Raw genomic sequence first — 17,455 nt, 5'->3', positions numbered from 1 at the left:
CTTGCCCAAGAACACAACACAATGTCCTCGGCCAGGGCTCGAACCCGGACCGCTCGATCCGGGGACGAGCGCACTAACCATGAGACCACCGCGCCTCCACGTATCTCGAAAAGTTTAGCCTCTTTTTTTATCAAGTTCATGGTTTGTGATCTGATCTGAAGCTTATATTATACACTCTATTTCGGAGAATAGGCCACTGACGAATCGCTTCCAATTACCCCCGGTCCCTGGCCAAGTGTTCCATCTCTGTCCATGCGTAGCCTTTCGACTGGATGGTGCATTCCGCATTAATCTTCTTCACACCCTTAACCATTATTGTTCCTTTATGGTTCATCATTATCTCTTTGGTGTTTTTCTGTCTTAGTAAACTACTACTTTCAGATTTCCTTCAATTAAAAGGCAATTTTGTACGTGGCTAAAATAACTCAAATGCCGTGACTGAGCTCCCTTAACATGACAGCGTACTGGGAAGTATAAACCATCTTTTATTTTAATATCCCACTATTCTGATTATTACGCGATTTTACCATGTTAGATCAATATGATCCCGTATTGCACTGTAGAGTCGTACTCTACATAGTAAATGGTTTGAACCCGGGAGTATCAGTAGTTTGTATAGTGTGATCGTCCGGGTGAGGGTAGTTCTGAAAAGAACTGTTGCTGGTGACTGACGTTTCGACAACCTGAGCGGAACTCATCTTCAGAGTCAAGTCAACAGTGTTTGTCAGTCGATGGTGTTATAAGTCGACAAACACTATTTACTTGACTCTGAAGATGACTTCCGCTCAGGTTGTCGAAACGTCAGTCACCAACAACAGTTTAATTTTCCAGAACTACCCTCACCCGGACTATCACACTATACGAACTAGAGTCGTGCTTTGCTTTCGCCTTTCGCACGCGCTTTATTCGATCGATATCCCACTTGTTATAGAGGCTTCTGCCTACACCGAGAAAATACAAGTGACTCGTAGGATATTCCATCATATGCCACTCAACAGCCTTGCGTAGCTAGCAACTAGGCTAATACACTAAAACTTCATCTTACGTTTGCTTTCTATAATCCAAAGTTCAGGCAGTTGATTAAAATATCTTTTCTTAACTTAAGCCTTTACCAAGCCAGTCTCTACGATCGACGATGAAATACCTAACATTAGACCTAACGTGCGATATTGCAATGTTCAACTGTGGTCAGATGCTCTATATATTACCTATGTCTTTCAGCTCTGGCCTTCAAAATGTGAGTATGGCACAATCGGATGGCGGCGTGTTGTGTTCATACAGTAGGTGGTTGTAGTCTCGCTGTACCTCTTTAATTGACTGGTTTTTAATGTCTGAAACAAGGTGCGGTTTTGGTGAGCTGTAGGTGCCTTGTTTTGAATGTCTTCGATAATGACAGGCATTCGTGCGGAATACATCTTGTCCCCCTGTGGATAAGCACGATGTTGTCCGTTGGAGGCAGTTATAGCTACATACTCGAGCGTCTGGCCTCGGAATATCAACTCTGCAGCAAATATTACATGTAACTGAGAGATCCACCAACTGTCTTTGTCGTATTGTGTAGGAAAGGGCAAAATGTGCTTGATGGACTGATGATGAAAAGCGTTAAAGACAGCATCGAACCATATCACTGGAACGACTATCGGTGGTTCTTTGATACCACATATCAATCGTCTTCTTTCCAAAAGCGCCTTACCATTATCGTTATAGTTTACAACACCAACTGCTGGTTCATCATCCAAAAGCCATTGTTCAAAGGCTCTAAACGGTGTCAGTCTCTTCATTTCTTGAGAACTAAACCAGTTGAATCCAAGATCTACATCATCATCTAAGAAGATGTAGTAATGGTAGTGACGTATTCTCTCTATGGCAACAAAGTAAAGCAGATTTCGCCCTGTGGTCCAGGTGCTTTCTTTGGCAAATACATAGGAAATGTGTGATGGCTTGTCGTCTTGACATTCCTCTTTGTAACTTAGTACTATTACGTCACAGTTGCAGGTCTTATTATCTCCGATCCTTGTCGATGAGGCCAAGTGTTGAGGAAGACATTGTTCGGTTTGAGTGAGATAAATGAATGGCTTTGAAGTTATAGAAATTGACTTGTCACTTGTTGTCGTTACTGTCGAATTGGATTCGGCTTCACGGAAGTGGGCAACTCTTGAAGTAACTACTTTAGCAAAGATCAGAAGAGAACGACAAAGAAAATTGATTTTGTTGTGACTATTAGAACAATAAATTAGAGTTTCTTTCACACACATTCCGGGAAAAGTCACGTGGCCTTGAAAGCGATTATCAACGGTTTTACAGAGACGCTCGCTCCAATTTTCTCTTTCGGGGGGAGGGGAGGGGGCTCGGTTGTTAGCTGTAGCTTTCTAAGTAGTCGTAAAGGTTACTAGTTACGTACTTTAAGAAAAAAAACAACTTTCTAACTTTCTGATTGGTTTACTGAATCTTGGATACCAGGCTTTATACTTATGTTTGACCGTATATAGAGAAATATTGCGGCAACTGGTAAAGGAAAGATCTGTCGGAAAAAATGTCTGAATAACAGTAGATTTGGTACGCTTTTCTTTTTAAGGAAATAAAAGGAAACGCTATCATGCAAACTACAAAAACCAATTAACTGTCAATATTAGTTCTTAATATATGGCTCTCTCCGTGAACGGGCAAAATGAACTGAATCCGAATCCAAGATGGCGCTGTCTTGTCCCTTCAGGATTACCCGCTGTGTCCCGCCAAAAAGTGTTCTGTTTCCATATAAGAGATTCTATATTGACCAAGCGTGAGGTCAAGATGGCTGGGTATTGGCCTCATTCTTTGTTTTTTTCTTTTGCGTGTCATTATGGACTTAGACTCTGTGACGGTCAACAAACACCCAAAAGAAGAACTTGGCTAATATCCAGCCTTATTATCCAACTGCAGCGAATACCGTCCAAATAACAGTGCAAATATACAGCGATATTGTACAGTTATTTTGTACAGCAAAAAAACCTGTTTGCCGTACAGGTCGGCGAGCGCACGCAAAACTGTCACACTCTCCCTCTTGTTATTGATAAATTTATTGACCACAGCAGTTGGATAATAAATCTTTTATGAGATGTTTTGGTGTGTAGTATCGCTTTTTATTATCCAACTCTGCTTCGTAGAGTACAAATAACGCCCGAAACGAGTATAAATATCACACGATATTTCTACTCGTCTCATTCCTCCTGGCCGTGTAAAAGGTTAAAGAGCTTGGCAAGTCAGAATTTTGGGACAAGAAATCTTTGGATAATAAATCACTTATTAGATGTTTCGGTGTGTAGTATCGCTGTATATTTTTACTCGTTGTTTGTATTTTGAATCGTCCTACGGGCTCGTCAAAATACGGCACAACTCGTAAAAATATACAGCGATACTACACACCAAGACATCTAATAACATATATATATTTTTACTCGTTGTTTGTATTTTGACTAGCCCCCGATAGGGCTCGTCAAAATACGGCACAACTCGTGAAAATATACAGTGATACTACACATCAAAACATCTAATAAGATATATCTCTTGACCTCACGTTTGGTCAATAACCCATATTTAACAATTAGATTATGAGCTCGAGATTTCTATGAGGTGATAGTTGATAAGGCCGAAGGCCGAATCAACTATCGCCTCATAGAAATCGAGAGCAATAATCTAATTGTTTTAGTAGAATTCTAACTGAATTAACACAAATAATGGTTTCCAATTATTTTTCTACCCTTTATTGAACTTTACACTTTAACAAAATCGCACGTATTGAATTGTCATTGGTAAATTTGTAGTTGCTTTTACGTCCGCGCACTCTTTCTTCAATGATTTCAAATTTTTAACTCAAGAAACTGTTAATGTCCTTCTTTCAGTCTTCCCAGGAATTTAATTATCCATTTACATCTTAACTTTCTTCCAAAACTTCGGAAAAACGATAAAAACGTCGCATTTGGTGGACGACCGACAGCCACTGCACCCTAATTAAACAATAGAGTGTTTATGTCGAGGAACTATCGGCTGATAGTTGCCTTGCGGAAATTTGCTGTTCCTAAAACAAATATACAAGTTTTAAGAACATCAAATTTCCAAGGGCAACTATCAGACCAATAGTTCCTAGACAGTAACACTCTATTGTCTTTATTGTTCACCATTAAATTTCTTCCGCGCGCCAGTTCAAAAATCGCATTAATTTTTTTGAAATTTTTACGATAAAAGCCGTGAAAAGCCAAAGAAAAAATTTGAGAATAAAAAACAGATAAAAACCCCATATAATTCAATTTCAGCTGCTTCTTTTCTATAAGCCCGCTTGTTTACAGAAAACTTTTCTCGGACGAGTACTATCCATCCGGGTATTTTTCTTGGACGGGCACTATGGGCTTATAGTAGGGAGCTTAAGCAAACCACGACGCCGACGGCAACGAGAACGTCACCAAACAAAAGGTTTAATGAGAAAAACAGTAGCTATGCATGTCCGTTATAAATCTTTGTACATTTCTTTGCCGTCGTCTGCAAAACAACAACGTAAAATGAGCAAGTTCTGCGTCGTCTACAAAACGTGGACGACGACGGCTAATTGTTCGTATTTCTGTTTGGAACTGAACTCCGTCGTTCCATATTTAGCTTAAGCACGTTTTTAGAGCCACTGGCGTACTGAACAGATCTAGACAATCGCGAATTTCGCTTGTAAAATATAGGTTCGTTTTTTACTAAGCGTCATCCTCGGTTTCGTAATCGTCGTTGGTTAAGCTCCCTAGTGTCTTTCCGGAGATGAACAATATCGCGTCACGTGATCAATTTAAACCAATAAGAATCGGAGAAAATGTAGTGGTGAACTGTAATGGCTGATAGTATACGAGTAGTTCAGCCAATCAGATTGCAGCATTTGCATTAGTGTACTAGTAAAATTCTACTAAAACTAATTAGAGTATGATACGAAATGATGTAATCGAAAGGGCCTGTGCAAGGACAGCAAAAGAGAGTTAATTGCAGATCTCGGCCGATGGAAACGAAGCACAAAATTTGTCATTCAATATCCTATGGCAATTAAGGTCACTAAACTTTACACTGATGTTAATAGGAATTCGCTGTGCATTCTTGAAGGTAAAAAAAATGTAAGGTTTTCTTACCTGTATAGTTTGCATCCAGTCTACGTAACTTAAATGTTGAACTCCAGCGTGAAAGAATAATTATAGCCAAAAAAGACAATCCAACAAAGAGAGCAGTAAACAACTTCAGGAATTCTATTTTCTTCATAACTTCAGCAGATTAGTAGTAGACTTTTTCCAGCACAAAACCTTAAAAAGAAAGATACTGAATTATATAGTGTGATGAACCTATAAATGTACAGCATGTAACACCATAAACCCCTAACATCTACAACAGACGTAATAAGGTTAACCGTAAATGTCATGAACCGACCAATTCCAATTGGCAGTCACATGATTTCGAGCGCAGTTTGGAAAAAAAATACGCACGGGTAAATTTTATAAAGGCTAACAATTTGTAGCAATTTGTAGTCTCTACGAGTTTATATTTGTTGTAAATTGTACTAGGAAAGCAGTACGTTTTTTCATCTTTGGGGTTGCAGAATTTGCGAAGGAAATCAAAAAGCAAATGAAAAGCAAAAACAATAGAACAAAAATGCAAAGTGAACAAGGGCCTGCTGCAGTTCTCTAGGCTGAACTGTTTTTCAAGGGTTTGTGAAACTATCTGCCTTTTTTGTGGCTACTCTTGCTAGGTATCGTAGCCACAAGTTAGGATAACTCCTGCCTTTCTCGCCAATTTTTATTGACTACTTACGCGCAACGTAAACGTTCTGGTTGGGAGCTCGAGTTTTCAGGCTGAAGAGTTTATTTATGATATGTTTGTCCTATTTTGGACTAGTAATCACACACAGCATTCAAACAATGTGCACAGCGAGTGTTTCTTTGTAAAGAGATTTTAGGCTTCTTGAAGGCGTGGAGAGAATTTTCTGCGAAAAAGGTCGCGGAAACGATCGCGATATTGTGAGATGGGCATTAGTACAGTTCAGCATTGCGAAATGCTATATGTACTATTGATCACAAATGTACATACATACATAAATACAAACTTTATTGAAGCTCCCTAAGTGGGTTTTTCAGCTACAATAGAAACGAAAAATACAAATTGAAATTCAATAGTAGCAATAAATACATCAAAGGTAGAAATGCTACTTTCCCTATATTAAAGATTCAAAGATACAATAAATAACACAACATCCATGCTTGCTAGCTGCTGTAGGTACATGCGAAGCAAAATAGCTTGCTGGACACTGACACCTGCTTGAAAGCTGTGTCTGCTGTGAAATGTGAAAATATAACACTTTTTGAGAGTAAGAGAGAACCATCCAGTGTGTCATATTTGAGAAGGCTCTTGGAAGGTTGCCCAGACATGGATTAAGGACACTAGAGGTATAACACTTATTTGTGAAACAAACAGTGATGGTAAGAGATAGAAAACCATCCAGTATGTCATATTGATATTTGAGCAGACTTTTGGAAGGTTGCCCAGACATGGATTAAGGACACTAGAAGTCGGAGGAATGGGAAACTTCTTACTTAGAGCAGTAGAATATCATTTATAGAATGATGCAAGTTGTAATTTTAGAAATTAGAGTTGCTGATGTTCAATATTTGCTAAATAGTCCCGATTGATTAATACAAAGTGTTTAAGATATGACATGGTACGTCTTAATACATGATCATGTTCAGGGGCTTCATCAACGTTTACGGCAAAAAAGGCAACTGGTTTTCAGAGAAGGGCAAACTTTTACAGAACATGAATGCCATCTGATCAAAGTGCAAAAGGTAGAGCAAGAGTGCGATATAACCACAAAGACAAAACATGGCTTCTGATCAAAAGGCAAACCTTTCTGCATACATGACCATAGAACAAAGAACAAAGCCGAAAACCAATATTGAGTTGACTATTTCAAAGTTTCATGAGATGATTACCCAAGGTTCGGGCACCGTATATTGGTATTTGTTGTTATTATATAAGCATGCACTACTCAATATGACAAAGCTAAGAAGGTCCTTGCATTGTTGAACACCTTTGTAGTGAAACAAGTGTTGATGATGTTGAACCGGGTTTGTAAAACATGCTATAGACATGTGGTAAGGTATAAACTCCATGTGCTGTTTGTTGTTAATGGCATGATATTTCCACAAACGATGAATAAGAATGCTGCTAGCACCAAGAATTGCATTTAAAAGAATGTTTTGCATTGTCATTGGATATCAACACTTATAAGGCAGTTCAGGCTGATGATTGGTTGACGAGTAATATCAATCTCGATCTATGGAGATGATGGGATTGCTTTTAATCCAGAATGAGTTTTTCATATACAATGAAGAAATTAACAACATGAAAATGTTAGCAATGTTGTATGGGATATTCAATCATGAGCAGCAATAAATGCGCATAGCAATAATGTTCAATTAAAAAAGCAATAGGAGATCAAGATCAATAAAGTAATTATGAAGCTGAAATGCTTGCAGGTGTTACCTTCTGCTGAAGCAATGTTTAGTTAGCCAGCGTATATTTTGGCACCCGTTATGCTATAAAAAGTCAGTTGATGTCAACATAGCATCAGTAATAGATTGTTTATTATATTTAGAGATGAAACTCTGAAGCATTAGCATATCCTGGAATATTCCTTGGTCAACGCCGGCCAGAAGGTAAACAGTTTGTAATATGTCAAACACGAGAGACAGTGTTTCACCGGGATATCCAAACATCGAGAAGAGAGTTGAAAATACGACGCACAGCAGAGTATTTTTGACGAAATTCGAGGTGTTTGGATAGCCAACACTGTCTCGAGTGTTTGATATATCTTCTCGATCAGTATTGAACCAGAACACCATGAATCATATGGTAAAGTTGTTGATGCCTCAGTCATGGCAAATAGTATATATAAATCAACTTACATTATTTGTCTGACGTGTAACAACATGACCCTGATAGTAGATATAATGTTGTTAAGTTTCATAAATGTACGCTAACCACTTAATAGTCTCCTAGACACATCAGTAATAAAATATATTAGTATCACCCAACTAGTGGACTAATGCAAATCCTGCATTTTAATTGGCTACGCTACTAGAGGACTATTAGTAATAGTCCTCGAGTAGCGAAATTGGCGCGATCGAGCGTGACGCTTTCTCTCGTTTTATTCCCAAATAAATATTTGTTCAACTTGCATTTGCTAACTTTATTACTGCCTTTTCTGTCCGACTAGTAGGATGATACTAAAAGAATTAGACCCTTCGCCCTCAAGGGCCACGGGTCAATAGCCCATTCGGCTTTGCCTCATGGGCTATTGACCCGTAGCCCTTGCGGCCTAAGGGTCTAATTAGTAATTAATCCTTGACAATGGCTTGGACCAGATGTTGTGCACTTACACTGTCCTGGACACAAGTATGAACAAATTTTTTAAAGACACAGGTTGCACTGAAATCCAATTACTTGAACATGTTTCAACCAAAACCTTTAGGTTTACAGCCAGTGACAAAGACATCTTGTAAGCTGCATCACAGATATTTAGAATGTCATATACAGGAACCACTGAGCATCATTTGACTTGGGTTAGTAGGAAGCACATAGCAAGTGACTGTTATGGTCTTAAATAATTTGACACTTAGAGCGTCAAAACTGCTGAATTTTAAATTTGTCATTTCCAAACAAATGATTATTCATCATCTATAACAATCACAAAAATCTAGGATGGAGGACCTTTCAGCTATGCACCATTTCTCTGGGGGCTTTGCATTCCCTAGTATACTGCATTGTAATTTGAGTTAAAAAATTGCTACAGTCAATAACCAATATGCTCTATTTATTGATCACAAGAAGAGAGCTTCATATGTGATTAACTGGTGCATGTTCAGTTTTACTGGAACGTTGGAACGAAATAGGGAACGGGGAACGGGGAACGGGGAATCTTTAAAAGCGGGAATCTTTAAAATGGGGAATCTTTAAAATCGGGAATCTTTAAAAGCGGGAATCTTTAAAATGGGGAATCTTTAAAAGCGGGAATCTTTAAAATTGGGAATCTTTAAAAGCGGGAATCTTTAAAATGGGGAATCTTTAAAAGCGGGAATCTTTAAAATGGGGAATCTTTAAAAGCGGGAATCTTTAAACTGGGGAATCTTTAAAAGCGGGAATTTTTAAAATGGGGAATCTTTAAAAGCGGGAATCTTTAAAATGGGGAATCTTTAAAAGCGGGAATCTTTAAACTGGGGAATCTTTAAAAGCGGGAATCTTTAAAACGGGGAATCTTTAAAAGCGGGAATCTTTAAAATGAGGAATCTTTAAAAGCGGGAATCTTTAAAATGGGGAATAGTTAATAGCGTTAATCTTTACTTAGAAGTCAACGAGAATCTCTCAGTTTCCCACGGGAAGCTATTTATTCTGTCACATGTATCAACTCAACAGGTACAGAGACAGTTGTGGTATTTATCTATTGTAAGTATATTGCACGCTATTAAAGCACATCGGTTTAGCGGGATAGTGGAGCGGTTCAAATCTCGATTCTCACTCTTTGAGATCCGCTAGACCGCCGTCCAAAGAATCGAACCGCCTGGATTTATCTTAACTTCGTTTCACAGCGATGTATATTTGTCGTAGCCTTATCATGTGCTAATGGAAGGACTTACGACTTAACGACAAATATATGGCAGGGAAAACACGTTTTTGGTTATTTAATCAATAAATCAACAGTCCCCTAAATCTGGTTCACATGACGTCGCTAAAATTCAAACTACAAAACTATTAATCATCCTGAGATTTTACTTTCATGAAGTATAAGAGCAGCTGGAAACTAATATTCATACAAATTTTCGCTCCAAGTGGGTTCTTGGTTTTGTAATAGACTACGCTTGAATTTCTAAGCTTTTGCGTGACGCGGCATTTACATGACGGGCAATAAAGCTGTCATGTTGGTTAAAAGAGTGACTTATTTCGCGGAATTTGGCTATCTGAACAGTTCATGTATTAAAAAAAGTATTATTTTTAAAATGTTTTTGAGTTCCTGAAGAGATAAATTCACGTTTTTGTAGCAAAACTCAGTGACAGATGTTTCTGTTGGTCTCCGGCCGCCATCCGGATGGGCGCCAGCATGGCGTCTCCATCAAAATCTCTATAAATTTGGGTAAAAAATTTCTCCGCATATCTTGCGTAAGAAACATTGCTGTGACCTGAATCTTGGCGAAAGTCTTTGCATATTTACCTTCTTTCTCTTCAAGATTCTGGACTTTATCATTTGAACTGTTTTGATTTTTTATTATGATTTATTTTGAACGGCGTGACACTGAAAACCAGCAATAAAGTAATTCAATGCTCGATGCCTGAACGATGTGGCGGCGAATTTCGCGTATAATCCGTCATTTGTGTGCTTAATGATACCTCTTTCTACGCCATGCAGTCATGCGAAGACAATTTCAAAGTGCCCATTGCATTCACTTTAAAGAAGAAAGAATCGGTCGCTTTGAAGGTCTTCCACAGTTTAAGTGGAATGATCTCGGCGAACAAGATGTGATAGGGGAAGGGTCGTTTAGAGCCGTTTTTATCACAAAAACCAGGAACAAGGACGGAAAGTCGAAACAGTGGTTGACAAGAAAGCACCCGCTTTTAAAGATTCCCGCTTAAAAAAGATTCCCCATTTTAAAGATTCCCGCTTTTAAAGACTCCCCATTTTAAAGATTCCCGCTTTTAAAGATTCCCCATTTTAAAGATTCCCGCTTTTAAAGATTCCCAATTTTAAAGATTCCCGCTTTTAAAGATTCCCCATTTTAAAGATTCCCGCTTTTAAAGATTCCCCGTTTTAAAGATTCCCGCTTTTAAAGATTCCCGATTTTAAAGATTCCCGCTTTTAAAGATTCCCAATTTTAAAGATTCCCGCTTTTAAAGATTCCTCATTTTAAAGATTCCCGCTTTTAAAGAATCCCCATTTTAAAGATTCCTGCTTTTAAAGATTCCCCATTTTAAAGATTCCCCGTTCCCCGTTCCCCGTTCCCCGTTCCCCGTTCCCCGTTCCCCGTTCCCATTCCCATTCCCATTCCCATTCCCATTCCCCGATTCCCCGTTCGCAGTTTTAAAGATAGCCGGATCATTTCACTGTTGCACACAATCTTGCTTCTGAACAAGATACTGGTAAACAACGCGCGTAATCAAATAAAGATATTTAGATTTAATAGCTCTTTAATTACGTCAAGGTCAAATATAACTGAAAAGGTCTTTCAGACGGGTGAAACTTTACAGGGTAAAAGTCGTTGGATGATTTTCAAAGTTTTTCAAATACGTCGGCCATCGATCGATCAACGGACTTTGTTTGACCTTGTTGCTGTGTAAGTGCTACAAGTGAATGCTAAACAACGCGCGTAATCAGACAAAGATATTTAGACTTAATCGCACTTAAACTACGCCACGATCTCGGTCGCATTTTAAGTTCTCTACAGGGTTACAGTTTCTGAAATTCGATCGGCCATCGATAAAGGAGCGCGCATTACCAACGAGCGCATCAACAACATCGGCATAGCGTGGGGGACAGAGAGAGATTAGGGCGAGTGAAACTAACAATTACAAACATGTCATTAAGATCGTATTTATAAATGGGACGATTATAACATCAGCTAGGCAAATAGAGACAATCTTGTAAGCATATATACACTTTAATTATATCATGGAGCGAAGTAACTTTTGTATGGAGCGAAGTGACTCTTGTATGGAGCGAAGTGACTTCGATTGTGGAGCGAAGTGACTTTTGGCTGGGGCGAAATGACTGAGGGCGAAATGACCATGGGGCGAAATGACCGGATACCTTCTGAACCACTCAAGAAACATCATTTCATGTTAGAAATTTATTTGCCCGATAATGAATGCTATTTTTGCAAAAATAACCATGTTTAATAAATCCTTATGTTCACTTCTTTAAGTAGTGATTTCTTTCCTGATGGGATTATGCTTAAATGTTGAGCCAGTAGCCACATGCTGAAGTATGCTTTACACTTTCAGCCGCAGCTAATACCAAAATTAGCATTTGGCAAACATTTGAAGTTATCGTCGTGAATCCTTCAAGCCTTTAGACCGCCGAATCACCGAGCCAAAAGGATTGAAATTGTTTGCCAAAATAAATCAAGTGGCTACTTAAACCAAAGATCATAGCAAAGCTATCGAAACCACCAAAATTTAAAATGTTTAATCATCCCTATTAAAAGTTGTGTCAAATCAACCGTTACTGAGCGTCGCTTTGCTTCGGCTAATTATATAACCGTTCATGTCGGCTTGTCAGTTCTTAATTTCCAAAACCCCTGAACCTAATGTACTGGATGTGGCTCTCAATACGAAACAATAGCAATTATTTCGCCGGATCTTCAGTAACATATAAAGACGGAGGGTGTATGTTGGCACAAAGCGAGCACCAAAACTATATTTACAGTTCCGTGACCGATGGAACCATCCGTTGTCTGTAACATAAACATAACATAAAACCTTTATTTTAACACTATGGTTGAAGATCTCGCTTGTGAATGGTTGGACATGTATTAGGTGTTCACGGTAGGAATGAATTTTACTTTCTTGTGAGATATGTTTGAATGATGTGCGTATTATGTGCCAGTTGGTGCCAGAGTGTAGCACGAATATGCAGACTTAAATTATAGTTTTACGCGCTATAAAGTGACTTTTCGTTGATGTTCAACGAGTGCTGTTTGAAATTGAAGACTGATTTAATAATTCGAATAATGTTAACAAATGTTACACCTTTCCGCTCAGTTTTTAAACTGTATATGAGATACATTTTTGATAAGAAAGTTGCTGTGGTTTTCTACGAACAGTACGTAGTAGTCTAGTCAGTTGTGCTTCGCGATCAATCCGTCCCTACTGATGGAGAATCGAACTACAATTCAGATATAGATGTTAGTTAATTAATTTTCTGTTTTACGGGGATTTAAGAAAAAGAGATCCTAATATTAAAATAATTTGTAGACATCTGGCTTTGATATTGTATTTGCGGATGATGGGCTCTCGGTGTTTCAAAAAATGTTGAACAAAATTAGCTTCATTAAATTTTGCGAAGAGGATAGTACCCGGTTTGAGAAAGGAATTATACTCCCTTACAGTTTCTTGACATTGGCCCGCCGAATGGATGGCAACCATCTTAATAACAAGCTGTTAGGGTTTGTTACAAATGGAACTTACTTTCAATATTTTCCTTTGAAGCTGGTTAATGCGTTGTTAAAGATTGGGGTTCTGTTGGCAACTGGATATGATCAGTGGCTGTCGAATTTAAAAATGGTACATGGATTTTCGCTTCGTTGACGATAGTGACGATTTCCAGATCCACTATTTTCTCTTAGAGCCAAACGGTGGAAGATTTCTATTCCTTCTGGTGGCATTCAGGAGCACAACAACTCGTAGACACCGCGAGATTGACGACGAAACAAGGCTCTTACGAGAATGCCAGACGACGATCGAATAGTATCCCATGATACATCTGGTTTAGGCTTATATTATCACTGCGTACGTGACGTCATCATTCATTCCACGCTCTCTGAATGAAACCATAGCGTGCTTTGACACTTGTCTGGATTCCGTGGCTTCTGCTTTTAAGAGTACCTAGTTAGTTTATATTCAATGCGTTTCAAAGGAGAATTTTGCTGTTACAGTGAAGGGTTTTACTTGTGTTTCGTTGGTCTGTCGAGAAATACATATAAGCTATGTGGAAAGCATCGACGAACGAACAAGAGCTCTCGTTCCTATGGTTGTTGTGAATTCGCCTACGGACGAATTATTCCACTAAGGTGCGGGATTGCAGAATATCAAAATACCAAATTAACTATGAGATTTTGAGATTTTGATATTTTGATATTATCATGATAACTATATCAAAATATCAAATTAACAGTGACATTTTGAGATTTTGAGACCTGGATATTTTCATGATATTATTTTGATATTATCAAATGATTGTTGATATATCTTTTGTATGCCATCTCACGGTGATATTTTGATATTATCATGATATTTTGATGTATCAAAATATCAAAATAACTGTGAGATTCCGAGATTTTGCAATGTTGATATTATCATGATATTTTGATATTATCAAATGCTTGTTGATATATCTTTCGTATGCCATCTCACGGTGATATTTTGATATTATCATGATATTTTGATATATCAAAATATCAAATTAACTGTGAGATTTTGGTGATATTATCATGATATTTAATATAAAAACCATAATCATCACAAATGTGTGCTGCCTCGTTCTTTAAGCGCTTGGTGTATGATCCTCATTCTTTAAGCGTGCGGAGCATAACTCACGGTCTTTAAGCGTGTGGCGCTAGAAATGCGATCACAAATGTGTGTGATTTTGGTGATATTATCATGATGTTTTATATAAAAACCATGATCATCACAAATGTATATTTATATAAAATCCATAATCATCACAAATGTGTGCTGCCTCGTTCTTTAAGCGCTTGGTGTATGATCCTCATTCTTTAAGCGTGCGGAGCATAACTCACGGTCTTTAAGCGTGTGGCACTAGAAATGCGATCACAAATGCGTGTAAAATCCTCGTTCTTGAAGACTGTCGCGCTAGAAATATTATGAGCGAACACGCGTGAGAATACCTCCCTCTTTAATATCGCGGCGTGCAAAAAGCAATAACATGTGTATTAACAATGCCCTTTAAGTTTCACTTCGTCCGCCTAAAAAGACCTAAACATAAGGTCTCAAATAATTGCATAAAGAGAACTGCAGAAAATGTCACCGTTTACAACAACTTCTTTTGCGTTAACTCCACCTCAAAGTCAAGTATTATAACATTTTTGACAAGCTAGAACAAGACGTTGAGTAATATTTTGTGTAAGGTCAAAATACTTTTTGGATCGCTCAAACCCCTGTTTGCAAGATTCAGTTGTCCTCACAATAAGTTTGCTAAATTAGAAAGATAGAAAGGTAAATCCTAAATTAAATGAGGGCAGTTCAACATCATTAATTTGGGCAGAAAGTTCTACATAATGGTCTTGTTATTGCTCGAAAACCTTTGAACACGCTTCCACTTCTTTCAGCTCTGCATCTGATAAGTTCATTCCATTCAGATTTGATAGTGTATTTTGTTCTCTCAGGAATTTGCCTTTATGGGTGATAAACCGTTGTAGAATCTGGCATTCTTCCTTATCTCCCAAAACTTCTGACGGTGGGACGCGGAAAGTCGTACTTGCAGCATAGTATTGCGTTGGCTTGTTGTTGGCCCTTATATAGCAAAGACTGTGATACATCACTTCACTTTCTCCGCAAGCGAGTTCTAACTCTTCACTCTTGTACACCATACTTCGCATGCGAATGAAACGTTTTTGGATTGACAGAAATTCCTTCCTTGAAATCTTTATAAACGAAACGTTGCTGTTTTTCAAGGTGGCTTCTAACACACTGTCAACTGACAGTACTAATCCGTTATCCATGTGTGTGGCCGATCAATACCAAAACTTTACTTTTGATCCTTATGCAACGAATATTTCCTTTCAGCGTCTCAAGACGATCATGCATTAATAAAGCGTTTCATAAATGACAGAACTAGATAATGAGGCCCCAAGGGAATTTAACATGCATTAATATTGGTTTGCAATAATTAAACCTTTGTAATCTCTGGTTAAGCAAGATGAACTGATTTATAATCAGTGTGTTTTAAAAAGTTACCTTTTTTTACAAGGGACTCACGATATTTGTGATAACACGAGAATTACTTTACTAATAACTAATTTTCCTGATTTTGAAATCGCTATTTTAGTTTGTTAGGAATGAAAGGAACAATAGTGTCGCATGAGACTGTAAAATCCAAATCAACGATAGACCGCGGAGAAAACCACGTTATTTCACGCTGAAATCCATGATAACTTCGATGCTGCGTCACGTACGTAGAAAATTGCATCATGGGATACTATTCGATGGCCGTCTGCGAGAATGCATTGTCATTAAAAACTACCGAAGCCTTATTAGCCTCGCTTTCATGCATCTGATCTCAGGCCGACGTGTGCATTCCGCGACAGATGACAGATACAAGGTCAACCGCGATGTGGGAAAAATAATAAAAAAAATAGATTATGGAAATCGAAAAACAAAACTTCCACTGGATTTTCGAAGCGCAATTCGTAAGGAAAGGGGAAGAAAACTTCTACCAGTCCGGCGCTTTCAAAGAACTTTTCAAAGGGATCTGTTCTTTTTTGCTTTTATCCGTTCAGTACTTTTCGAGAAAAATCTTTCGAGCGGGTTAGAATGCAATTTTTGTCAGCAGCATGGGGTCTCGTGTGAACCAGTCATGCAGAGAAATGACAAGACTTATTTTCGAACTAAACTTAGGATAAACAAAGGAGATAAGTTTTTTCTGCCCAGTGCTTTGAAAGTACTTTCCAGAGAGACCTCTCCCGATCTAAACGGTGCGGTAGTTCTGGAAAAGCAGCTTGTTTCACCATGGATCGGCAAACTCTGGTAAATGTTATAGCAATTCAAAATTAAACATGCAAAAATTTGCGCGCACACAATAAGATTTTCGGAGCGAAAGTTCTAAAAAACGGGAAAGAAATATTTTTACCGTCTTGCGCTTTGATGGAAACTTTCAAAAGGAATTTTTTTCGCCTTAATACGTTCAGTGCTTTTCGAGAAACGACTTTCCAAGTGGTTAATAGAATGCAATTCTTGTCAGCAGCCATGGCGCCTCAGGTGAGCCACCCATGCAGAGAAATTCAATGAAAGAATTATTTTCGAAGCAGACCTAGGATAAACACATGGAAGATAAACTTCTTCCAAGCGCTTTGAAAATGCTTTCAAAGAAACCTCTCTCGATCCAAACGGCTTACACTGGATGAGATTTTTTCGGTGTCCTACTAGTAAATGTTGCCGGAGTCATCAATTTTAGAGTATTCGGATTCGATAGGCGTGAACACTGAAAGGATATTCGAATTCCTAACCGTTTTATACACGAAGATAACTCCGGGAACATTCATAATATAAAAAAAGAAACAAAAATTCATCTGATGGAATGGTTAACAAGTAGTTTGTTGCCTCGACAAGGTGAAACAAAATGCCGCCAAAAAGAAGGCCAGGAGTAGGTTGAGAGAGTCTGAAGTTTTCTTTCCACTCGCTGATCACGCGTTTTCCATCATGTTGTCCCACAGGCATTTGTTCTTAAACAGTCATGGTCTTCGATCGTGCAATTGTCTTCGTCCCCGATAAAGTCTGGAGAACGTCAACATTGACTGCGTCAATAACTTTGATTTCTGAGGAATATGGCCCATTATACTGCAAACTCAAAATTATCGGAGGCGGAAAAGTGTCCGGATTCGAAAGAAACTCGTTTACACGACAAATCTCTCCGGATTCAAACGTTTTCGTGCGGTAAGAATATCGTTCGCGGTCAACAAGA

General features: G+C 38.4%; 1 protein-coding gene across 2 annotated transcripts; it reads right to left on the bottom strand.

Moving 5' to 3' along the window:
• Positions 1–465: 465 nt before the first annotated feature.
• On the bottom strand, positions 466–13,592 carry LOC149113796 (uncharacterized). Of its 2 annotated transcripts, none has more exons than XM_089286423.1 (3): positions 13,225–13,592; positions 5,133–5,300; positions 466–2,167 (listed from the first exon to the last, which is right to left on the bottom strand). In XM_089286423.1, the coding sequence occupies exons 2-3, from the start codon at positions 5,257–5,259 to the stop codon at positions 1,218–1,220; spliced, it is 1,077 nt and encodes a 358-aa protein (XP_089142549.1). In that variant the 5' UTR covers positions 5,260–5,300; positions 13,225–13,592; the 3' UTR covers positions 466–1,217. The 2 variants fall into 2 exon arrangements, with proteins under 2 accessions (XP_089142549.1, XP_089142550.1); XM_089286424.1 differs by having other exon boundaries at positions 466–2,164.
• Between the last annotated feature and the right edge of the window lie 3,863 nt (positions 13,593–17,455).

Source organism: Orbicella faveolata, unplaced genomic scaffold (assembly GCF_042242905.1).
Source record: "Orbicella faveolata isolate gen_17 unplaced genomic scaffold, um_ofav_v1 contig_14, whole genome shotgun sequence".
Taxonomy (NCBI): Eukaryota; Metazoa; Cnidaria; class Anthozoa; order Scleractinia; family Merulinidae; genus Orbicella; species Orbicella faveolata.
This window is presented reverse-complemented; position numbering and strand designations above follow the sequence as displayed.